The 24,906-nt window shown below is 40.4% G+C and overlaps 2 protein-coding genes across 12 annotated transcripts in view; one reads left to right on the top strand and one right to left on the bottom strand.

Moving 5' to 3' along the window:
- The window catches only part of PLAG1 (PLAG1 zinc finger), a 50,803-nt gene extending 41,489 nt beyond the window's left edge, over positions 1–9,314 (bottom strand). For 7 of the 11 annotated variants that reach the window (XM_075141820.1, XM_075141822.1, XM_075141824.1 and 4 more), the window contains exon 1: positions 9,118–9,314. The gene's annotated coding sequence lies outside the window, so the exon portion shown is untranslated. Of the gene's footprint in view, positions 1–8,216; positions 8,306–9,117 lie in introns of all 11 variants that reach the window. The other 4 variants (XM_075141818.1, XM_075141821.1, XM_075141823.1 and 1 more) reach the window with 1 other exon arrangement.
- Positions 9,315–9,464: 150 nt separating this feature from the next.
- CHCHD7 (coiled-coil-helix-coiled-coil-helix domain containing 7) lies at positions 9,465–24,663 on the top strand. Its single transcript, XM_075141833.1, has 4 exons — positions 9,465–9,666; positions 12,559–12,636; positions 13,205–13,303; positions 14,134–24,663. The coding sequence occupies exons 2-4, from the start codon at positions 12,583–12,585 to the stop codon at positions 14,233–14,235; spliced, it is 255 nt and encodes an 84-aa protein (XP_074997934.1). The 5' UTR covers positions 9,465–9,666; positions 12,559–12,582; the 3' UTR covers positions 14,236–24,663.
- The last annotated feature ends 243 nt before the right edge of the window (positions 24,664–24,906 follow it).

The raw sequence follows: 24,906 nt of genomic DNA, 5'->3' as shown, positions 1-24,906 counted from the left end.
ATTCAGACAAAACCTTTAGGGAATTCAATCTGCCTAATGAAGAACTGTGGAGTTCATCTCAAGATAACTGAATATGTTATCAGTTTTGAGGTTGCAACATTACTGTGCGACTTAAATCACAAATTCATAGGATTTAAATATTTTGAGAGACTGGGGGGCAGTGATTTAAGTCATCAGAGCCACTTCCTGACCACACCTCCCTTTTCACTCAAGGCTTGAAGAAAGATCCAGTCTCCTTTTAGGTTCAGTATTCTTATTAGGCAAACTACAGAAAAATAGAAAATAATAATACATATTCAACCTCCCCAACTAAAGCACTTTTCTACTCCAATCAAATGAATGAGTAATCAATTTCAGTACAAATATTTAAGTATAATGAAGAGTAAGAAGTTTGTTCTACACGATGTATAGATAAAAACTGTACTAGAAAATGAAATGTATTACTCAAGATGGACTTAACTTACTTGTTCTCAAATATTCTGAAGTGGTCAAGTTTTCAAAGGCAAAATAATATTATGCTACAGGGGAGACCTCCAAAACCAGTTTTTTTCCAAGAAACTTACTTCGTAGTTTATAATTTCTGAAATTGTAATCTATATTTCTGTTTGCCTTCTACAGCAATTGATGCTAGGACTGTGTTTGAGTATTTTTTATGAGGAATAGTGATGCCACATATTTGATTAATGCTACAAGGCTGCAAAACCTGACATCTTTTCCTCATAGGCTAGTTTAATATTCGTCCAGTTTGCAACTATTCCCATCATCCAAATACACTATGATTAAGTTTCCCATGTTACTCTACACCCAGTTTTTATACTTGTAGCATCATCAGCCCCAGTTAATTCCACAGTACTCCTCAGCACAATTTTTGTAGTACAAAAATGATCAATATCAACACTTAATGGGACACAAATTCATTTTGAGAGAACAATCGAGTTTTAAATAAGTGAAAGAACGCTGGGTTCAGAGAAGAGTGTATCCAAAAGAAAAGGATATATTCGTGCAGCTAAGACAAGAACCCTTTAGAATTATAACTGGGAAAACATTAGATTTTACAAGTAATGAGAAATTAAACGAGTTTGATATAAATATTTCATATATACTTTTTAAAGCAATTTCAACACATATTAAAACCAGCCTGAATAATTAGGATAATTAACATATTATGATTCTTGGTAACTTTTAAAGTAACAAATAATGTAACTTTGTTGTTTAGGAATACAGCTGATTTCATTGTACTGGTATGCTTGTAACTGTACTTAAACACCATTTAAAATAGCATGTAGCAACACCATCCTTTGACAGATGCAATAATATTTTTATTACTTTTTCTGAAACTGATTAAAATATAGCCATAAGCTATATGTTTGTGCTGGGGTATAATTAGAAGTGGTTTAGTCTAAACACAATCCCAGTATTCAAAAGAATTAAAGAAAACTGTCAAGTCACAGAAGAAAAAAAAAATCTACAGACTCAAATTAACTGGCATTTATTGTGATCAGCTAAGTCCAAGCTCTTCTCTAAGCTACGTGGTTCACAGTTTCCTAGTGTTCTAGATAAAATAAATTATGCGTGTATTGACCAGTAACTTCCACTGATCAAAATAAGCTTGAACAATGTCTATGTTTAGCTTTTAAACAGAGCACAAAACCCTGACAGGATTTCACATTTGTTTTATTTTAGTTCAATACTCACTCTTCCTAAAGCACTTGTGAGGGGAAGAGCACCAGTAACTGATAACAGGTAGCTAACACCATAAATTTATGCCTTTGTAGTGTATCATCTAATGAAAACATAGGAACAGCTGTAGGCAATCTCTACTTTTGCATATTTATATTGTATCTATACTTCCATGTGATAAATACAGTATTATTATTAAGCCTTGCATGTAGGCAGTAGTAAATGCACAATTAGTATAAATGAAAATTCCACACATGTCTGTAGGAGTTTGAAGAAACTTAACATTTACAAACTTGCAGATCTTTTATTACTAACTATACAGGATTAAAATTTAATAGTAAGCCGCCAGAATCTCTCTTTCTGCCTTTTCTTCAAAAAGGTCTCTTTAAAGAAAAAAATCCTATATCACAACTGATTCAAAAGACATGACATTCTCCCTAAGCAGCCAGATGTTTCCTTAAAATGTGTGTGTGTGTGTGTGTGTGTATCTATATTACATATAAATGTAACATTCATGATAAATACATATACCACACAATAAACAGTTTTATTAGAAGTGACAAGCACTTGGGACAGTAAAATCTGATTTGCATACACAGGGTCTTTCTGCTGTTCAAACATGTAGTGTAATGAGAGCTCACTAATTTAGAATCAGATGATTTGCAGGACTTTTTAGTGAACTCATGTACTAGTAAATCTGATACCCTGTAGTATACAAATACATACTCAATAAATGAGAGGGAAGATAAGCTTTCTGACATTGTCCTTGCTTTTTGATTACTTGGCAATTCACAGTAAATGAATCAGCCATCTACATCTCATTTAATGAGAAATACTTCAGATTTGGCAGTCTCCAAAGTGTAATGTGACCCACAACCATAAAGAAAAGTTTTTAGGGTGAAAGTTAGTGATACACAGTGTCAGGCTACCAGGTAAATTACCTGTACTATACGTAGGTCTATGTGCAATCTGCACGGTTAAATGATATCAAATAAGGTATTATCTACAACAATGTGGAAGAGATTATTATTAGTTATCCCAACTTTAGTAAAAAAACAACTTTGACAAATAATTCCCTTTAAACACTTTCTAATCTGATTTCTAGGGATATTCTCCTTTGAGAGAGGAATTTAGCGCATTAAGTGCAAAAGAAGATTATAGCAATTCAGTTTACTGTAACAGACACTTTTTGCATTTTTCCAAGTTCCTTTACGTAGTTATTTCTTAATTGCATATGATGGCAATTCTAGATTTTACTTTCCTGATTCCCACTTGACTTCTCAAAGCTGATTTGAGCTATTTTACTTCAGAGTTTTGAGTTAGTGTTCTGTGTATTACAGCCACACTTGTCTACATTCATTTGTTTTATCTACCTCACTTTTTGGTTTTATACAAGTTCAGCCCTGTTTTGGTTTGTTTGTTTGTTTTTTTCTTTGCCTTCCTTTAAACAAATAAAATAAAATTATGCACATCAGGCCACATTATACTCTCTTTGTGCCCCCTTGTAAGGCTACCAAAACTGCCAGGATTGGGCATGCGTAAAATAGCCCATCACTCTGGCCATGTATTTTAATGTATTTGACAAAGTATCTCTACACTCCGGACAGACAGTGAATTAGGAAAGGGACAGAAGTTATCACAAAGAAGGCTAAAATACAAACTGATTTATTGCTTCAACATGAGAATAACTATATAAGCTTTCCCACTCTTCACTGTCAAGAATGTACTTGTGCAGTCATCTCAAAACCCTGCTATGTACAGTGGTTAATTTTAATGCCATGATCCTACAGTAACTGTTTACAAGACATGCAGGGTCCATTTAAATATTAACAATTTTAATATATGCTATGAGAAGGCCCCATCCTTTATAACTGTTATCACATAACTATTTTTAAAAGCATGTTTTATCTTGTCAAAAATAAAAAAAAAATCCTCTAATTCTATTCATTTCTGCTAATTCATCCTTCTAAGATGAGACAATAACAGGTGAACACTAATACCGAAGTAAACAAAAAAATACTTTAACAAGCCAATCTAAATAAAAGTAAAACTGAACTTGCAGTAATGGTGACCAGTTCTGTTCAATATTAGGTTTTCATAACTTGCGTACAATTAGAATTTTTCGCATTTGATGTTTGGTGGACATCTGTTCGCTTTAAATGCATTAGTAACTGCAATCTATTCAATTTCAGATAAAGGGTCACTATAGTCCTTGAAAAATTAAAAATAAAATATAGGCAGTTGTCTAAGAGATTATATTGAGAGTTAATCAATGTTTTACATTCAAGTTACAAGTTTGCACAATTTAAAAATCAAAATAAATTTAATTAAATTCTAGATGAGATTTTTTGATTAGCAGGAAAAATACACAACTCTCTATTATCCAAATGCTCAGATAAATGCAAAAAAAAAAATCCCCTACACTTCAGAAATTTAAACATTTTACATTTGATCAATACAAAATGTTACTGTATTCTAATATTTGAATTATTTTTAAATAGCTTTTTAAGGCTACCTAAACATTTGGTAATTGGTTAAAGATGCTTAACAGTTCAGTGGATAGATACTGCACATTTCTTTCAAAAGTAATGCAAGCTAAATCCTCACTAGTAGCAGATATTTGGAGAATATCTCCTTGAGAGCAAGTGCTCTATCACTTCGGTGGTGGTGGCTGCTAGCTCCTTTTAACTCTACACTGATTTGAGAATGGTCTAATTGCTCTAACATATTTCACATTTTCCAGAATATTTCCCCTTGGTAAACAGATAAACTTGTTCAAGAACCCTCCCAAAAGGTACTTGCTGACAAAAACTGGTTTTAAAGATATAAGAGGTTATAGATACAAAATTTTAAAAACTTATGTTTTAGACTCTGAAATAAAACATCTCTTTTTAACAAAATAACCTTGAACAGTTACAAATAGTGGTTTATTTAGAACATGAGCAGTGCTCTCTTTAACCCATTAATTTTAAAACACATGCACTACCCTGAAAGGAGGAGACTTAAAGGCACCATTTTGACTGACTAGCTGCAGAGATGGACGACCACTAGAAGTGGCTGCGCTTTGTATGCAGTGCCTTTTGGAATTACTCAAACTTTTAAAAAGTTTCTCAATTTAAATCTCAAAGTTCTACATTGGGAAACTAATTTTTCAGGATAATTACTAAATGAAAAGTACACACTAAGAGACACACTTGAACTAAGCATTCAAGAAAAGTTGAATGCATGTTAATTTAGATTCCTGTATTTGCTGTACTGTTGTAGAATACTGTAGTTATTAACTTTTAAACATTATTGAATAGGATTGATAAGTATCTAAGAAGGCTTTTAATACATGTACAGCTTCCCAGTTTACCTACAAAAAGTAGGGTAACTTTACCAACAACAGCCCATAGTATTTGCTTCCTCAGGTGTCTTAATTTTAAAAAATCTTGAAAAAATCACAGTGAATCATGTATAGAACCAGAGCAACATATAATAGAGAAGATTATCTTAACTCTTAGAAGCCAGGCAGCTTTGAAAGTTACTTCTATTTTTATTAAACTCCACATCATCCCTGTAAGAAGAATTCAGTTTTCTCCAAAAAGAGAGTAAGTAAGTTTGTAAAAAACAATCCTAAACAACATTTATCTTCTGCTATTATTATCACCATCTGGATTATACCTTACATTTAAACCCAGTTTAGAAGAGTATGAAATTCTGTGAGAACACCCTTTCCTCTTCCTCCTCGCTATGTCCTGGATTTTGTACTGTGGTTGGATACACTGAATTTACTTTGTAATACATAACTATAAGTCAAGAAAGATACTCCACAACATGCGCTTCTTTCATGTTGTTATTACCAGTGCCTACACCTATTTTCAGCATTACAATATTAATGATTTAGAAGCTCTTCATTAGGTAAAAATGTAGTAACACATTAAACACTTCATACTGATGGTCACAGACACAGTATTTGAAGAGTTCTTAAATACTGTTCTCAGTACCATTAACCAGTTTATTAAAATTAGTTCTGTACATCTACTACTATCCATCTACCCTGGTACATTAAAAACACCAACACATGGTGTACTGCTATTAATTTATCAAATTTCTATGCATTTCAGGATAATGTTACTTCAGTCAATAAAAAGAAGAGATCAGTGTAAGAAATATTTGGAAAGGAACTTTGAAGTATGAATTCTTTCTAACTATAAAAGACATCTCTAAACCATAAAAGACACGTTTTGGAAAAATGTTCAATTTCATTCCTTTATAAAAACTGATTAATCTTTCTTCCTTAATGAGCCTTTTTTCCTAGCCTAAGAGTAGTTAATGTGATTTAATTTTCACAATTGTGAGTCACTGGAAAACATTGAGATTTCTTCCAAAATCTCTAACCACAAGACTATCCTAGTCAACAAATACTGTATAACAGCTTCTTTGGTCACACTTGCAGAAAAGGTAGGGATCATTTGCGAACACATGCTATTCAACACAGAGGGCTATCACAACTGATACTCAACTTCTACAAGTTCAAAGAAAACATTTGCTGAAATAGCCTCCCTACAAGTTCAGTACTCCATCTTCCCTCTTGAGAACCACATACCTGTATTCAATTTTTAATCTAGAATTAAATGCAAAGGCTACAAAAACAGGGCACGTGTAAAGGAAACATCATAACTCCTCATAAAGATACCAAATTGCCATGTTAAGAGGCGATGTTAATTTTTAAAACAGGATATTTCACTGAAAATTAAAATACAAAGGAGATAAATGGAACATTTCACATCACTACAGTCAAACATTTACAAGTTAAAAATTAAGCAAAAAACTGTATCAGCCAGAACCCATGCTAAAAACATGCATGCACACACACATGCACACATATACATGAAACTAGACCGCAGTTAGGATGATTTTTCTTTTTTTAAACAAAGCCAGAGGCAATTCTTCCAAGTGATGTTATAATTACACAGCTAAGTTGTACTTGTAAAAAGCCCCTAGTTTGGCCAATTAAAACCTACAGTTATTTTCACCACTTTCAAAACCTTTTGGGACTGTTCGGAAGATTTAAGTATAGAACAAGCTCTACAATACTTTTCAACAAACTCGGGTGTCCCCAACAAAACTGAATTTATTCAGAGTAAAAATAATGTACTTCACAACTTTTACAAAATGTCTGTGAAATTGCCCTATGCACATAGGTCTCCTCCCAGGGAATTCATAGCTAGCAGAACACCACAAGGTTTTAATATTAAACAATCTGAGACTATTTCATTTCTGCAACACCCATTCCAAAAAACGCTCTCCAAAACACAGCATTTTAATTAACACACCAAGAAAACTCCCCTGAAGACCTGCTACACACAAAAGAATTGCTTTGATCCCAACGAATCTGCACGCTTTCCCCTATTATTCTGCCTTAATTTATCAGACCAGGGCCGATTTGATACCTCTCCATTAAAAAAAAAAAACAACGAACCATCCCTCTGCTAGAGGCAGAGGTGCTGCAGAGGTGATGATAACCCTAGGAAAAGAGAAGCTGTCTCTTTAAAATGCCCTGCTATGTCCCTGATCCCACGTGGAACCAACATCAGCAGCACTTTCGCATTAACTTCAATGTGAGGCGAGGCGAGGCATCATTATTTTACATAAATAAAACGAGGAGACTGCAGAATACATTCTTTGTAGGAGACAAACAGGTGAACTGAACGTGCCAGGGAAACCAGCAACCACCGGCAGACGAGGTGCCCTGCCCCTGAGCCCTCTCTGCTTTCCCTATGGAGCATTACCTCAACCCCACACTACTCTGAAGAATCCAGTTTAAATAGAGGAGGGAGCCACCAGGAAAACTTGAAATTCAAAGGCAACGAAAACGCACTTTATAAACCGGAAAGGTTTACTCTTTGCCTCACACATCCTAATTAGATCAGGAAAGTGACACTACAAAGGCATTACATTCCGGTCCAAAAAAAAAAAAAAAAAAAAAAAAAAAAAGAAAAAATAGACAGAGGAAAAGAAAGGAGCCCCCTTCTCCAAACCCCCCCCAAACATACAAAAAAGCATTAAAAAAGGAAGTTATAAAGCAGCACATACAGCATTTATCTTATCTAGGATCACTCCACATTACCCCCAAGTTATGCACTTTCTGCACTATCATCTCCCCCTACCTCTCTCTCCTGAAAGGGATTTTCACGTTTTCTCATTGTCGGTGGCGAGTTATAAGAGGCTTTTGCCTTTCCAAAGAATTCATCAACAAAAAAAAATAATAAATATTAACTCCTTGCTCCCTGAAACCTTAAAACGGTCTCGGGAAGACACGGGTTTTATTCTGTTACCTTGAGGAAGAAAAGGGGGAGCAGCCCCGATTTTTAGGTATTTTTTGGCATTTTTTTCTGATTTTTATTTTGTTATATGCCTCAGTTCTCCCTCCATTTTGGTTGTTTATGATACTGACAACAAGCTGTCCCTGCTCTCTCTCTCTCTCTCTCCGGATCTCTCCTGCTTTCAGTTAGCAAACCCCCCTCCCCAATGCAACACGACTCGGCACTTACTTGGGTTCACACTTTTCTCTAAACACACACCGATGGGGAAGGGAAAAGCTTCTGGGCCACTCGGAGGGGGAGAGCAGGCAAATTCGTTTCTTTATTACGAAAAAAAAAACTTTTGTCCAAAAAACGACGGGAAAGGGGGGTCGAGTGCCCCAAAGTCACTCCGGATCCCCCCGAAGACGCGCCCGCCAGGTCCGGGGGACACCCCACGGGTAGCCGGGTCCGCGGGGGAAATTTCTGTGCGAAATTCGGCCCGTTTGAGGCGGGGGGCGAATTTATATTAATTTTTTCCCTCATTTTTCGGCACCGCGGTCTCTAATGTCTTCCGCTCCCTCTCGCCGCTCTCGCCGCTGTCACTGCATTCACAGCACAGGCTCCGGAGAGGCGAGGAGGGGAGGGGGCGGCCGCGCAGCTCCTGCTCCTGCTCCTGCCCCTGCCCCGCGCCGCCGCCGCGGCCCCGGCCCCGGCCCCGGCCCGCCGCGGGGGTCGGCGGCGGGCACCCCGCGCCCTCCTGCCGTCCCCCGGGCAGACCGCTGCCTCGCCCGCGAACCAACATAGCGCCGCGGGGAGGGAGGGGAGGAGTGGAGGAAACTCCTGAGAGAGGTTTTTCTGAAAATCATCTCTTTCTCCCTCCGAGGGAGGGGAAGGGGGGGCACCGCTCGCCTCGCCTCCCCTCCCCTGCTTTTCCCCTCCGGGGGGGTCCGACGCGGGGCAGTGGGGGGCTGCGGGAGATGGGGGGAGAGGGATGGAAGGGAGGGATGGTTAACACAAACTTTTCCTCACTGCTCGCTGCTCCTCTCTCCTCTCCCCCCTCCTTCTCCTCCTCCCCCTTCATAATTTAAATAACCCTGATATTTCCCTGCTAAACCCCGGCGCCTGCCCCCCAAACCCGCAGCAGACTCACCGCGGGAGCCTCAGCATCCCCTCTGCGCCCCGTTTCCACCCTTTACAGTGTTCTCCGATTTTTCTGTAATTTTTTCCCCATATTTCGGGCTGGACGCGGCGGGCCTGGAAATTGTTTGCTTTCCCGTCTTTCCAGCAGCCATTGTAGTGTATGCGCTGCGGTGCAGCCCAGCCTGCCGCACACGCCGCGCCCACACCGCCCGCCGCCCACACGCACCGCGGGTTGGACGCCTCCCCCCGTCAGTCAGGGCCGCGGCCGCGCCCCGCCGCCGGCGCCTGCGGCCCGCGCCGCCCGCCCCGTTGGTGGAAGGAGGCGCCGCTCAAGGCCGGGGCGGGCCCGCCGCCGCCGCCATTGGCGGCCCGGCCCTGCCACTCAGTGCCGCCGGGGCGTGGGCGGTGGCGGCGCTGGGCCGGGGGGAGCCGCGAGGCCGGGAGCGGGGTAGGCTGCGCCCGTACTTAAGCGGGCTGCCCGAGCCGCTGACGTCTTTCGAATTGGAGACGGGCTGCCCCCTCCCGCCCCGGGCTCCCGCGGACACGGCCGGGGACGGAGGTGAGTGCCGCCGCCGGCGACCCGCGCTGTCCGTCCGCCTGCTGTGCCTGCGGCCGGGCGCCGCTTCCCCTTCTTCCCCGCCGGGGGAGGGAAGGCTCGCTTGCCCTTCGCCGCCCGTCCGCGGGCTGGGGGAGCCCTGCCTGGCCGGGAGACGGCGCGGGGGGCCCGGCGGCGGGCTGCGGCGCGGCGGGGCCCGGGCACCGCTCGCTGGCGGCAGGTGGTGCTGAGGGAAGGCTGCGCGCGCGCGCGCCGGCCGGCGGCCGTTGGGCACCGGTGGCCGTTGGGGTGACGGCCGTTAGCCGCGCGAGGCGGGGAGAGGGGCCGCTGGCGGCGGGGGGAAAGGGGCGCGGGGCTCCTCCGGCCCCCCCCGCCGCTGGTGGAGGAAGGCAGGGGCTGGGTGGTGGGCGCCGGCGCTCTCCGGCCCCGTGGCGGCCTGCCCGCCCCCTCTGCACCTGACTTGCCCCCAGCCCTTTTGTGGAGGCTGAGGCCGTGCTCAGCCGTGCCGAGCGTCCGGACCCGCCGGCTGCCGCCCCCCGCTTGTCCTGCTGTAATAGCGATAAAATCCGTAGGATTTTTATACGACCTTCACGCCAGGGTTTAAGGTTTAATAAGCTGGTCTGTATTGCAGCATAATTAGCAATATTGTATGTATATATGCATTTTAAAAAGCCAAACACTTTTCAGTGGGAGGGAGCCCATGGAAAAATATCCTGATGGTTTATGAACTGAAAAAAGCCCTAGGGTTAAAGAGTGCTAGCAACAAATGTATTTCTCTGTGGTACAGTTTACAACTGTTAATGTGTTAAAGCATAATTAAGAACTGTGGAATAGACAAGCCTTTGGTTGTGGTTGGGCTCAGACCTGTAATCTGAAAGCAGGAAGGGAAGCCTGTGCGAAAACTGGGGGGAAAGGTCTCTTCCTGCTCGACTGCTCATTCAGTCGCACAGCAGCGTTTCGGTGTGACCTGCCTGCCCTTCTAGCTGATAGTGTTTCAAATCCTGAAGTACTTCGGAGAGGGGGGGAGAGAGGAACACGCACAGGAGCTATCAGACCTTTTTGGTAGTACTGAGTATGTTTAAGCATTTGCGTACTCTGAACTAAGCAGCTTCATGAGAACCTGAACTGCCTGTTCATTAAGTAAGTATTTAATGTATTGTGTGGATTGTTCCTTAAACTGGGCACGGTTGCAGGCTCTGGTAGTGTAATCAAACTGGAAATGCTAATTGCAGTTTGCATAATGAACACTGACACATCCTACGACTCACAATACTCTGAAAGAGTAAGGCTGAAGTCAATCTAATACCATATACCTTGAGGCATGTCTGCTTAAGTGGTACTTACACCTCTAATATCAATGAAACAGAGTTGTAATACAGACGCAAACAAACCTCTAAAAACGTTGTGTCTGTAGTACTGTCTTAGATGAAGCATTGTGATATCCTGCTTTTGTTTTCTTCTACTTCTTTTCCCCCCTCCTTCCTTGAAGTCTGGATGATGCTATTGTTTTACATGCTTGTGCTTCCATTTGAGTTGGAAGTGCCTGATCAAAAATCCTCTTGCACCCACAGAAAAGCAAACATTTGCCTAGCTTGTAAAGTTAACTTAAACACTGGATAGTTCTGAAAAGAAAGTGGAAGGGTTTCCTGATGCTGTTCTTTGAGAGGCCTGTTTGAAGAAAACGATTGCATGGAAGGCAAAAAATATTCCAAGCACCAGGAGAGTATACTTGCATAGGGTGTAAGACCTAAGGCTTATTCACCTGGAATAGCTTACTCTTGTCCAAAGAAGAACCTTCATCTAAAACATTGTTTTCTGTCTGTGAGCTACTAAGAGCAGCATTTGATTTCTGTTCATTGATACCAAGCAAAACTGGCTTGTTACTGCAGACTTGCAGTTATCAATCTCTAATGTGAACAGAAACAGGTTTAAGTTTAGAATTAGTAGCAATGTCTTCAGGAAAAAAAAACCCCCGACAAGATCAAGCAAGGATGTTCTTTCACAGTTTCCTTAATCAACTGTACTTTAATTTGCGGCAAAGAGCACTCTCTTCGTCAGTCCCGTGTTTCTGCTTGCATTAGCTCAAACAGTCATCTGGTCAACATTAATTTATTTTTGGTTAGATTTAGTATTTGTTTGGAACAAATACCTGCATGGCCATATGTGTGCCAGAGGCAATGTAAAGGGAATGGAGGGTCTGCTGTTCATCTTGATGTCATCATCTTGGATCAGTGTAGGTTCTTGGCACTGAACTTGGTCTCTCAAGCTTACAGTTCCTACAGTCACTGTCAAACTACTAAACTGGCGAAAAATGTGATTCGGGCTGTCATACACAGTGTGAGTGGATCTGGTCCCTCCTTGCGGTAAAACCATTTCTTTTTCTGTTAAGTATCTAATACAGCAACACAGGAGATGGTTGGGCACTTAGTACACCTGGGAAAGCTCAGTGAAGATACAGATGCGATCCAGCTAAGGCATAGGCACAAGGCTGGAAAAGTTTACTTGTACATTGCTCCCCCATGGTATTAATTGAAGGGTCTACAGTATGTTGGCTGTGAACAGCTTCTATGGAGCTGTTTCTCCTAGACGTGGTCACTTCTGCAACAATATGACAGGCTGGTATGAGAGTCACTGCAGTAGCTCCATTCTTTGCAGGAATTTATCAGGGAGTAAGCAGTCTTGGTGACAGGCTAAACTTGCCTGAGTTGTCTTGCTATTAGTGCTTTTGAAATAGCATTTTGCAAAAGAAGTTTTGTGGTGGTGGTTTTTCTTTTTTTTTTAAGACAACCAAACTGTGTGTGTTATTGGAAGGCCTTTATGACATGCTGCAGTTCAGACTTAATCCTGAGTTGCTATTAAAAGTAGATACTTAACGTGTTCCTTTTCTGTTTCTAGCCAAGGTACGAGTGTCTATCTAGAATGTCCAGGCATGCACAACAGCTTAGAGACCATGATATAAATCCATGTGTAGCGGTAAGATGATCAAATTGGGATTTCTGTTTGTATGTTTCAATGTCAAATAATGCAATTTCTAGAGGATTTTTTTAGGGATAGCACTCTTGCATTGGCATTTTGCATAAAAGGTTTCTTAAAGAGTCTGAAGATGGGAAAAGCTGAAAATCATCTGTTATAGTAAGGGTGAAATAACAACCAGTAATTCCGCATAAATAGGGGTAATACAACTGATAGCAATATCTTCAATTTTCTGTCCTTAAAACCAGAGCCTGAAATCCTGGTTAGACAAGCTTGGTTGATTTTTTTAAGTCTTTTGTGGTTTGTACCAAGCATCTTTGTAAACAACTGTTCTGTGGACTCTATCCTTACTATTTAGTGAGTACTAATGTCTGTCATCTTTAAATGAAGTCATTGCTTGGAATTCCTGATTATCCTTTGTGATAGATGTTCCTCTACTGTCTTTGTAGTGTTCTTTCATCTGAGAAGCTGCCTCCTGTCTTCATAGATATTCTGGGACTTGTTAGAATTTTTAGTCACTGAGTACAGTAACTTCCCTCAGCTCTGAAGTATGTTTTCCCTATTAAAGGAAACAGATGCCTCTAGAAAGTGTATGGATGACAACAACTATAACAAGGATATGTGTACGGCTTATTTTTTGAAGTACAAAAGCTGCAGAAAATTCTGGGTAAGCGCAGTAGTTTTTCTAAATTTTACTCCATGTTTGGCTTTAAGTACATTACTTCTGACACACTGCTTTCTGAACTCTGCAGGCTTAACTAGTGCAGACTGCTACTGTTTTTACGGTGACTTACAGGCCTAGGTAGTCTCGGTGTGTGTTGCTGGAAGATTTAAGCAGATGTACATTGAAGTACTTCACTTGGTTCTCCTAAGTTTACCCTCTTAGATTGTGAGTCTGTGTTTTTGCAGTACCTGATATGTTTCCCTCTGAATTTGAGTCAGATATTTCTAGTAATAAGTTCTGTCTTAAACGGATATAATGAAAAAATTCTGAGGTAAGGTAAGTTCATCTGTTTTTCCATTGGTTTGGGTCACATTTACTTCAACCTAAGATAAAGCTTAGGAAGAGTTCATTCTTATCAGGTGGTGTCCTTATTTCCTTCTCTCTTGCAGTAGAAAAGTATCATGAGGAACTATGTGCAGTTAAACTGTTCTCTGCTATTTTCTTTCCTTATGCCATAGTAGCAAAGAGTCTTTTAGCTTAGTCTTTAAATAATTGTGCAAACAACCAAAAAACTATTTACAGACAATTGCACATTAGTCTTATATAGTGTAATGGGAATACTGTAATTTCACTGTCTTCTGAAGCAGCAAGGTAAACTATCAGATATCTTCAATTAAATACTAGTACCTTTAGCTATCAGCTAATCTGACTTAGAATATCTGGTTCTTGATATATAAAGAGTACTTCTATTAAAGAATCTTATTCGTTCCGAGCTCAGAGGCAGAGACTTCTGAGAAATCTGTGTTCTCATGGTCACTTTCTTCTATTTTCAGCATGACATTATGATGCAAAGGAGAAGAAATGGTGTGAAACCGGAGATGCCCTCAGCAGAAGAGAGAAAGAAAATGTTGGAATCAATGGGGAAGCCCTACTGACGAGAAACTTGCATTGATTGACTGTTTTCACTTTACATATGAAGACTTAGCAGCAGCAAGTTGCCCTTTGATGAACTGGACTTTACAGTCACCATATCTTGGATTAAAATAAGCTCTTAAATCTTGAAATGTGTGAGCTTTCTAGGATAGAACTTCTTGGTTTTATTCATATTCCCTGTTGTGGGGACTAGGCCTCTCACTGGAAGATGTGGGTACCAATACAGCTTATGTCTAGACACTTTGGAAGTAGAAACTAACTTGCTGTGAAATGCTAAACATAAAATTAATGATACTCACAGAAAATCTGTTTGAAAAGAGGGGGCTGGTGAGTGTTGCATTGTAGTTGTAAGGATGGAGCAGGTTGAGAGATTGGTATGTGCAACGTGTTTCTTGTATCCAGCTATTCTGCCTAATATTCTGGATTTATCATGTGTGATCCTATCACTATTTTCACATGACTTGTATTCTGTGTCCCTGGTTTAAATAAGAGTGTTCATGAACTAAAATCCCAAATCCAGCAAGCTTGTCATTAGGTCTGCCACTGCAGTGACAGCAGAAGCTTGCAATAAATCAGATCCACAAGCTTTGCTTGTTACAAGGTTAGAGAGGTTGATGAAGATAGAACTGAACTCCTCGCATCTGAACTGAATAGTACCTTCTGTGGATAGTAAATAGATACTTTGCTGGCGGGGAGGCAGGGGGACTTGTAGACATGTAAACATATACTCTGAGTGACATGGCAGGTTTAACTATAGTACATCTATCTAAGACTCTCTGGACAGCTGAAGCCCTGGGTTTGGAAATGCTTACTCATACAAGACTACAAAGCTCAGTTTGAACAGGTACTTAATCTTAAGTAAGATTGATTCCTTAACTAAACTGAACAACTAGTAAGTGTAAACAGGTTGCTGTCTAGTGGAAACACTGTTTTCTTACCTTTAGTACCTTCAGGTGTCCTGGCTTAAAAGCTTGCACCCTGTGGTAAAACAGAAAAACCACTGTCATGAGCTCAAGTTCTGTGTGAAATCCTTTAGGACTTACTGTGATCAAGTTGGCAGAACTCTGGCTGACCTCATGGAGGATGGTGTAAAAGTGTTGTCTCTCTATTTAGACTGTTTTGGAAAGACTTCATGGCTTCCTGTTTCTCCTTCTGTCTGGCTTGTCTTGTTTCTTTCCACTGGAGGCCTATTTCTATGCTTAGTGGGATTTTTATGCTGTTTCCACCTTTCCCCTTGTTATTTGACCTGACTAGTAACTAATGGAGATCTGCTTTTCCTCCTCCTCTTCTTTCTGTCTGTTCTCCTTATGCATCTGAGTTTTGAAATGGATCGATCATACCCTTTCTGTTACTGGAATGAATGTGTAACTCTATGCCTTTGGAGTGTGCAGTTCTCTGAACATAGCTGTGCAGCTTCCAAGCTGTGTCACAAGTTCTCTAGTCAGTTCCTGGCAAGATCTTCTTCAATCAAGATCATCAGATTCTTTGTTTTAAATTACTTTTTCTGCACTTAAAATTCAAACTTTGACTTTTTCCTCTCTGTTCCACAAAAAAACCTTTCATTATAGATTCAAAGGCTCTTTCTTGCCCACCTCCTCCTTGCCACCTTCTTCTAATACCCTCCTACATACCAGTCTGTTCTTTTTTTTTTTTCCCCTCCCCATTTGGCACCAATTCCTTTTTATCGATTCAAGCGTTTTGGTCTGTTCTCATTCCAACATTTTTTTTGGTAGTAACTTTGTTCTGTCTCTGATCTGATGAGGTCCTGCAATGACTTTCTAGTCAGCTCCTCTTGTAGGTCTTGTGTTCTCTGTTCTCCCTGTCTTAGTGAGAGGAGAACTCCTTGCTTTCATTAGTCAAACTTAGCCATAACACTTCCTCATTGGCCATACCTCTATTTGATCTTCCTGTTCATCTGCAGTTTTTGGGGAGCTGTTGTCCCCTTTTCCTTACGGCTATGTCTCTCTGGACTATTCTGGTTTTGCTGCCTTGCTTGTCTAAGGGCACCTTCTCTCTCACTTGGCGCAGGTTTGTCATTTGGCACGTCTGCTGTATCTTTGGGCAAGTTCTTTGCTCCTGTGGCTTTGGCTACTATTCTAGCGCTTGCTGTTTGCCTGTTGCTGTGCTCTTATGTTCTGGGCTTACCTTAAAATCTACTGTATGTTTTAGTTCTATGCAAGAAAAACAGCATCTCTTCTTGATGTGATTATGCTGATTCTTCCTTGCATAAGCTCAAGTTCCTTAAAGTCATCTCATTTATCCTAGGTTTCCCTTTCAAGTTTTCTTTGAGTGTAGAAATGCCCTTTCTCCTAGGTTATTGTTGCATTTACAATTTTCTTCTGCCAATATTTACTTGGAAAGTTTCTACTGTTTTTGTTTTCTTTTAAAGGATGATTGACTTATCTTTAGACTTTAATAGAATACCTTGTACTGCTTTGTAAAGAACTGGTACTGAACTTCAGAAAGTCAGAAACGGAGATGCATTCCCTGCTTTCAAGTATCAAACAATGCCAGAATGTGGGATCACAGGACAGGCTAAGGCACATGTAATGCAAGAATGGTATTCTAATATTAGACTTCCTGATCATCAGTGGACACACATGGTAAGCTCCCTGCGGGTGTTACAACAAAATTGAGTTTAGTGAAGAACTGAGGGCAATTTAAGCAGTGACCTTGTGGATTTAATTCAGGTAATCAGTCATCTGTTGTAGAGAATGCCATCTATTCATTTATTTCCATTGCATATGCCTTATAGTTACTGTTAAAGAACACAGCTTTATGAAGAATCTTGGAAAGCAGGAAGTTTTCTTCCTCTTGTCATAATGCCTCTCAAGAGTAATCCATTAGTTAAGCCTGACTTTTCATCTTTTTTCCCCCTCACCGGAGGTTGCTGTTCTTGCTTTCACTACTGAAGCTCAAGAGTGGTTAGTTATGATAGCTAAAACATACTCTTATGTATGAAATGGTTGAGTTTTTTCCATTAACTTTTGTACTGTGATTAACTGTCTTTGGTTGTGAGCCGAAGATAATGGTCTTTTCATTATACCTGAGAGCTTATATTCCACACTTCACTGAAACACTGAGGTAGGCTGTAGCCTGCCAGTCTTCCTGGGCAAAAATAAACTGGGTTGAATTCTTCGTTTTGCTGAAGCACACTCTTGTGTACTAACCCAGAAAACATAACACAATGGACCAATATAACTAATTCAGAAGCAGGGAAAAGACCTGTGGGTTTGTTTTGTTTAATAGGTGTAATTCTTCATTTTGCTTGTGATACAAGGACCAAATCTGGATAGTGGCATTAATGTTTCTTTTTTTTTTTTGACAGCTGGATGGTGCTGTTGCACAACAGACTATGAAAACAGAATCACTCCACCCACTGGAGGCTCCTTTGAGCTTTTTTAACCTCTTCCCACAGAGATAGCAGAATTCATGCAGGAGCGATGGAAGATTGGTGCTGTCTCTACAACGTAAGCAGAAGAGGAGGACAAGAGTCACTGCTGGAAAATAGGAGATTTCTGTGCCACCTGAGAAGCTTTGGAATATGGTCCTTGAAAGAGTGTTTTTCACTGTGGCGTTTGATCACAGCTGAGCACTGAGCAGCTACAGGCTGTCTGCCAGACCCAGGTGAATGTCCAGACTCCCATCTGTACGTTCTACCATCTTACCTTTCCCATTGCCCTACAGCGCAGGGCCCTTCTATGTTTGGCTCTGGAAGCTTTCTGCTGCTGCAGTTGGGATGCATCTGTGCTCTTGAAGGTGTTAGAAAATCATCTAGCTCTAGGGTCCTGAAAACTTCTTTGGGTTTAATAGCTGAAGCTTTGAAAGGCAGGGAGTTGCATATGCTGCTGCTCTGAGTCTTTTTCATGGTCTTCTCTGAAAAAAACTTTTGCACTTGTGTGACCAAGGCATGCCTATAGGGGAGGTTTCCCTAAAACTGCTGCAGAACAGATAGGATCAATGTAGAGTATACAATGTTACTCTGCTCTAATGCCTTTGGAGGCAGTCCTTCACTCATGTTAAAAGTATCTGCAGCTTTAAAGTCAGTTTTCCAAAATAGCTGTGAAAAAAGTCATCATAGTGTGAAAAGTTTGGAAAAATAGTACACTATTGCAGGCTTATTCTCTTGAAAGAATTTGAGGCACTGGAGAAATAGTTCCGTAAGTATTAAAGTAGTAAAAAGTAAAACAAGCATACTACTTCAGAATTTTTTTAATAGAAAAAATGTAAGAGGAAGGTACTGCATTTATACTGACTGAATGCAGTGGGTCATTAAAATAACCTTAGTATGTTTTTTATACATATGGTACCATGTATGTAGTAATTAAGACTCATCAGATTTTGAATAAGTAATTCCTCTACATCCTTTAGGTCTCTATCTTGATGCCTCCTATCTCAAAATCCTTTTCTGAGGATTTTCAGTTTTAAGGTCTTCAACATAATGATCCTCAAATCACACATGATTACTTCCTTTTTGACAACTGAGCTGCTATCTGAATGCAGCTAACTTGAAATTCCTTTGCAACTTGCTTGTCTCTCCCTTCAGCATCCCTTTCAATAAGCTCAACCTCTTGTCTTCCTCACACTGATGCTATATTCTGCCCTGTGGACACTGTTCTCCTATTACATTATTTTTCTGGATTTTTTCCTCAGGTACAATACTGTTTCATCTCCTGATTTCTATGTTACTTTCTTGCTTTTATCAATTATGCTGCTTCCCACCCTGTCTTGTAACTTTGTGATCACCATCCATGCCTGAGGTTCAAAGTTCATCTTGGAGGTTTCATTCTACAGTTTAAACCTCCCTAATTGCCTTTTGCCTACTCATCTCTTTCACAAGCTAATTTCCATTAGCTCTGGCTGGAGTATCTTCCCTCCTCATAAATGCATTATACAACTGTTTTTTTTTTTTCCCTAAGTGTCTGTTTTTTACAACCCTATCTTCCCCTTCAACCCAAAAATGTACTTCTGTAGCTAATTCCTTGTGATTTAAAAAAAAAAGGCCACTCTAGCAGCAAACTCAAAGACTACGTGTGTATCTATATAAAATGCTAATTAGGTAGCTAGTGAAAGCATCTCCCTTATATTTTTTAAAATTCTGGTAGCCCTTTCTCAAAAAAGCTTTCCAGTGTCACTTCTTGTATGGTGGCGCATCCTGTTTAATTCAGGCTGTCAGCTCTTTGAGCAGCAACCTGCTATTTGTTATTAGCCTGTAGAATGCTGTACACAGCTGTGGCACTGGAGAAAGAGCAAAAATAACACCAAAGTTGGTTAGGCTGAGAGCTAAGACAAATTTTCATGTCTTTCTGATTCTGAAGTAATGTGGCAGATGGCCTAGTTATTATTAGCAGTTCCTTCCCTAGCAAATCTCTTTTGAGGAGAGACGTGAGGGCCACTTAATATGAAAAGCTTTTTCCCAATGCTGTCTGTGGGAGTAATTCCTTAATTTATTATGTAGTATCTAACAAAATCAGAAAAGTTGGGTGGCATGGCTCTTCCATCAATAGGACAGAGGTTTCTTTTGGTGGTGTTTTTTTAAAGCTAATAAAATCTTCATTGTCAATGAAGCTAGGCATCTATTTTTTCCTGAGAACGTTCTTTTAAAATTAATTTTGAGAATTGTTTTCTATATCTAGACTTTTTCCCCTTTTGCTAAGTAAATTGTGATATTTGCAATAACTTCTAGGTTCTGTATACTCCAAAGGATTATTCATATACACAGCCTCCCTATTTCAGGGGCTGCGTGGTTTTTTTGCAACATTCAGTTTGAGCAGGTTCTGTCTGGAGCCCCAGCCCTAATCTAGTTAAACCAATCTGGAGCTATTCCACAACCTGCTATGTTTTTGTTTGTTTTAAATTCAAACATTGATTGTTGGTGAACTAGGTTTTGTGTTGCATTGCACTATTCTTCCAATCATTACTCTCTCTTAAAAGTCCCACTACTCTTGGGCTACGTCTTTACCTGTTTTACTTTGATAAACAGCTATGCACTGCAAACACTTCCTGATATTTAAGTGACTTTGGCAGAACAGAGACTTGAAACAAAAATGAAAATTGCTCAATCCCTGCTATTTTCTTTAACATTGTTTTCATTTTCAAAAAAAACTTGCCTCCTCTTTCTATTTTGTATTTCTTCTGAGTCACATCAGTGGATACTGAGTCACCTCAGCTATGAGGTCATCTTTTGAAGCTGCTATGTAACAAACATTTTCTGTTAATGCCAAACTCTTTTATTTTACCTGGAAAACGTTGTTACCCTTTTATGGTAAACACTACCACAAATATTGCCTTCTGTTTTAGCTTTTTCTCTGTACTACATATTTAATTCTCTTCCAACAAAGAGGTCATCTTGTATCTAACAGCCTTGGTGGAACAGAAATGCATGCATCTTTGGCTCCCTGTTCTTTGTGTTTATCTCTCACCGCTCAGTATTTTAAATTTACACCTTTTCCAATATACTTTGTATTTTTTTCTTAAAGGTTTTTAAAGTCGACCTTTGCTTTTGGAAAGGTGCTGTTAAATTCCTGTACTTCAGCACCTTAACTGTGCCATGTTTATGTTTTGTTTTGGTTTTAACACTTCATGTGACAATTTCCTGGCACAAAACCTGTCTGTTGTGCCAGGGAATATCAATGTCATCCGTTGCCCTGTAAAATAAGAATAATCACCTTCAGTCATTGCAAAACACCATTTCATGTGTGCTACGGATCAGTAGATTTAAAATAGAAAGTAACAAATCAACAAAACAATCTTAAAAAAAGCAACCCTCTTTTTAAATTTACTGTTACTGGAAGGGAAGAAAATAAAAGATTTCTTGAACTGCTTTTCAGCAAAAGCAGTTGAATATGAATGCTGGATGATGTTAAAAATAGCTGCAAACTATAAGGTTTGGGAACTTTATGGGTTAGGGGTCAGAATTTTGTTGTATATGCATACAATAAAATTGAATTAGTGTCTGTCAAAAATCAGTGTTCTGTGTATAGATGATACTGTACTGTGTTGTATCAATGGGTTAAAAACTGCACTTATACTTCAGAGTTGTTCCAAAATGGAAAACAATTGTAAGATGAGTAAGAAGGTGTATAATGACAAACAAGAAAGATTATGCTCAAGATAGAAAAGAGGTACTCACTGAATATACTAAAAGCAATTCACAGCTGTAAGACAAAGTTAGACTAATAGTAGAAATAGGGGACATCAGCTCAACCTTGCAAACACCCATAAGCCTGTGAAGAATCTAAACATTTTTCATTGATGATAAAAGATTGCAACTGTTTTGTCAAAAAAGATTTTGCAATGTTTTCACAGAAATAGCCTGTTGGTAATATTTTTTTTTTATTGTGCCACATGTGAATCTCAATTTTTCTTGCCTTGAACCATGGACCCCTGAGCAGTCCTTGGCTCTAGAGTTGCATACAACTGTTGAAGTGATCAGTGAATGTGGTTCCATGTGAAAAGTAGGGTGACAGGAGTTTTGTGGTGTTTTCTCCTGATTTTTGTTAAATAGTGGAATTGAATGAAGTTGCTGCACTGGAATATGTTAGCAATACATGCTTGCTTCAATGTATAAGCAACAAAAGGGTGGAATGAAGATAAAGGGACAGATCCTAAAGTAGGATGTGCACTATGAATTTGCCATATCCTGCGATATCAGTCTTCAGTACTTTGGCTCTAGGTTTCCTAGTGGTGAATGGATTCAAGCAGATCTTGCTGATGGTCTAAGAAATGCTGTGTTTTAGTATTCTACTTGACAGGTAAACAAATAAGTTAAAGATGACATTTTAAGATCCTGGGCTGGTCCTATACAGGATGGAGGAATCACTTTGACTCTCAAATTTAAAATGTAGATCCCTAAGGGCCTGTTCACCTGTTGGCTGTCTCTGTGTTCAGACATCTAGAGCCTGTGGGTGCCAAACACTTTGATACCAGAAGTCCCTGGTGCTTCATGTTCTGCTTTGCACTTTGGTGCTGGCAGTGCTGATGGACTGCGTGTCTCTCCCCACCTCGGCACTGCTGGGATTTATGAAATAAACATTTCATTCTATCAGCCCTGGGGAGTGACTGTGAAGTCTACTAGTGTGTGGGTGAGCAGAAAGAAATTTATTTTTCTGCAGGGTGTTACTTGATGGTCATATCTTCAGTGATTCCCTTCAGCAGCTGCTATTCCAAGTCCCTTGTTCCTGCCCTCCAGCTGGTGCCTCTTTGTGATCCCCACTGCCAGTGCTGGTGCAGGGCTCTAGCCTGGGGAATGTATCCAGCTGCAAAATAGCAAAGGGAAAATGGGGAGAAAGGGAGGACCAGTGCTTTTCAGCCCAGCTGGATCCCTGGGCACCTCACTGTGCAGCTGCAGCCACACTTGTGCCCCTGGGTTGGAAGGGACAATGTAAGGTGTCTGAGCAGCAAAAGAGAGGGAGCAAATGCTGAAGCCACAGCTGCTGTCACAGGTCAAGCAAGGCTTTCCATGCTTGAAAAGCGGGCTTAGGTATTCAAAGCTGTGAGTACGCTGTGATTCTCGAGGTGGCAGGCAACTGAAAGCAGATAAAACCTAGAAGGAGCCACAATTTCCTAGCATCTCCAGCTGGGCAGTTTAAATAGTCTTGACTGTGTGCCAGTCTCTTTAGTCCCAGATGTGATCACATTGCAATTAAGTGCTGCAAGAACACATGTATGAGTAGAAAAGCACTGAAAAGGCTCCCTGGTAGGTTTTACCTACCTGTGCGTTAAAAGCAGTTTTCAGGTTTCTGCCCTTTAAATTTTAATGTTCAAAACCCTGAGAATCAATTATGTTACTAAATACTTTAACACCTCAGCTCTTTTAGGGTTGCTGTGGGACAAGAAGACTTCACAAAACACTTTGCTTTTCTGCGGTGTAGAAAAATTGCCAGCCAGGAGTTGGCAGAGAGCATCAGTATCTCTCTCGGTCTCCTCCAGTTGGCAGCTGCAGGAGATCGGCCTGCCGGAAAAGCTGCTGTAAAGCTGGATGTTTGCAAACAACCAGCTGCTCCTTGAGTCAGGGAAATCTCATTCTCAGTTTGTCCCAAATGGGTACAGATCTGCCCGATTTTGTACTGGTCTGGAAGTGCAGGCTGGTCATTTCTGAATGTGGTAGTGAGGTCATTTGTTGCTGATTAGTGCTACCAATTGGCCTCTGTAAAGCAGCAAGAAGCTGACACTGTCTAAAATCAAAGCAATTTGCTATTTTAAAATGTTGATGGATTCACTTACATTTTTGTTTGCATCTTCTATCAGGTCTAGAATTGTTATTCACTTGTGGAGAATGATTTTATGTGCAAGTTTTTCCTCATGATTTGTTTCCAGTTCAGCTTTCACATTGCTAGATTCTGTACCAACCCAAGAGAAATAACGTTTTCTGTTCAGTAAAGGATTAATACTTTTGATGAGATGTTTCTGACACAGGAGGTTCGCAGATGTTCTTGCACAAGCCTTTAAAAGGACATTTGACATGTGGCGTTGCAAGAACATATTCAGCAAATTTTAGGTAAGCAAATAGACTTAACTTAGTTAAACCGCTTTTCATCGAACTAGAATGAGCCAAATCAATTTCTTTGCCAAGGAATTTATTTTTATTAGCGCAGTATAATTGGGTGCTTACTAAGCTATCTAGTTCGCGCAGTGTTTTGGAGGGGAAGGAGCGGAGCCGGTGGCGTTGGGAGGTTTCCCGCCGAAAGAGGGCGGCTCCGCCGGGAGCACAGCGGCAGCACTTAGTGCAGACCTGCTCCTCCTCCGGGTTTCTAACGAAGGCATGGACACTGTGCTACACAACCCATCCCTGAAACTCAAAAAAATCATAATTTGAAATGAAAGCCGAAGAAAAGTGAGCTATTCGTATGCTGAGTTCACTGCTTTCTGTTTCATCAGTGGTAAAAACCTGAGGGGGGCTGGAGTAGGAAATTGTCACGCCACCAGAAAGCGTCCTAGCACGCTGCTTCCAGTCTCACAGTAATTTCTGGGGTTTCTAACAAGGGGAACCATTCACTGTGTTAAATTCACATGCATAAACTCTTTTGTGGGTAGTGAATGCTTTGGCATACACAGAGTTCTTCTTTCAAAAGCCCGTATTCAATACAGATTTCAACATTGCTGGACAGCAAGTCATCTCTCTGTATCCCCAAAGACCGAGAACCACAAAAATTGGGCGCTTTTTATAATTAAGTGTGACTTCTCCAAAGAGAGATGATTGCACCATGAGAAATTTTTTTTTTGCCAGAAATTGTCTCCCTGTATCACTTTCTCTATTGAAAGATGTGTGTGGGATTTGGGATACGCTGTATCTTCACAGTGGGTCTTGGATGAGACATTACAGATCATGTGCTTTGGATTTGTCTGACACAGAGCCTGTGTCAGGCAGCTCACAGATAATGTTGACTCCCACAGTATTTATCCAAATGACCTTAAAATGACTTAGTAAAGGGGGGAAAAAAAAAGTTATAGTCTTCCCCTCCCCACCTCAAACCCCTGAAGAGTTGCATAAAGATCAGATTTCTGTAAGAGACATAGGAAGAAGACTTTGTTTATATTCCCCTTATGTACACTACAGCAATTTTTTAATATGTCCTGCTGTTTCTGGGTAGGTGGCACTCTCTGAGTGTGAAACGCAGCATACTAAACGGTCAGAATGACAATTTCACACCGTATTATGAAGGCAGGTCCTT

This window comes from Calonectris borealis, chromosome 2 (assembly GCF_964195595.1).
Source record: "Calonectris borealis chromosome 2, bCalBor7.hap1.2, whole genome shotgun sequence".
NCBI lineage: Eukaryota > Metazoa > Chordata > Aves > Procellariiformes > Procellariidae > Calonectris > Calonectris borealis.
Note: the sequence above shows the minus strand (reverse complement) of the source record. Positions and strands in the feature narration are given on the sequence as shown.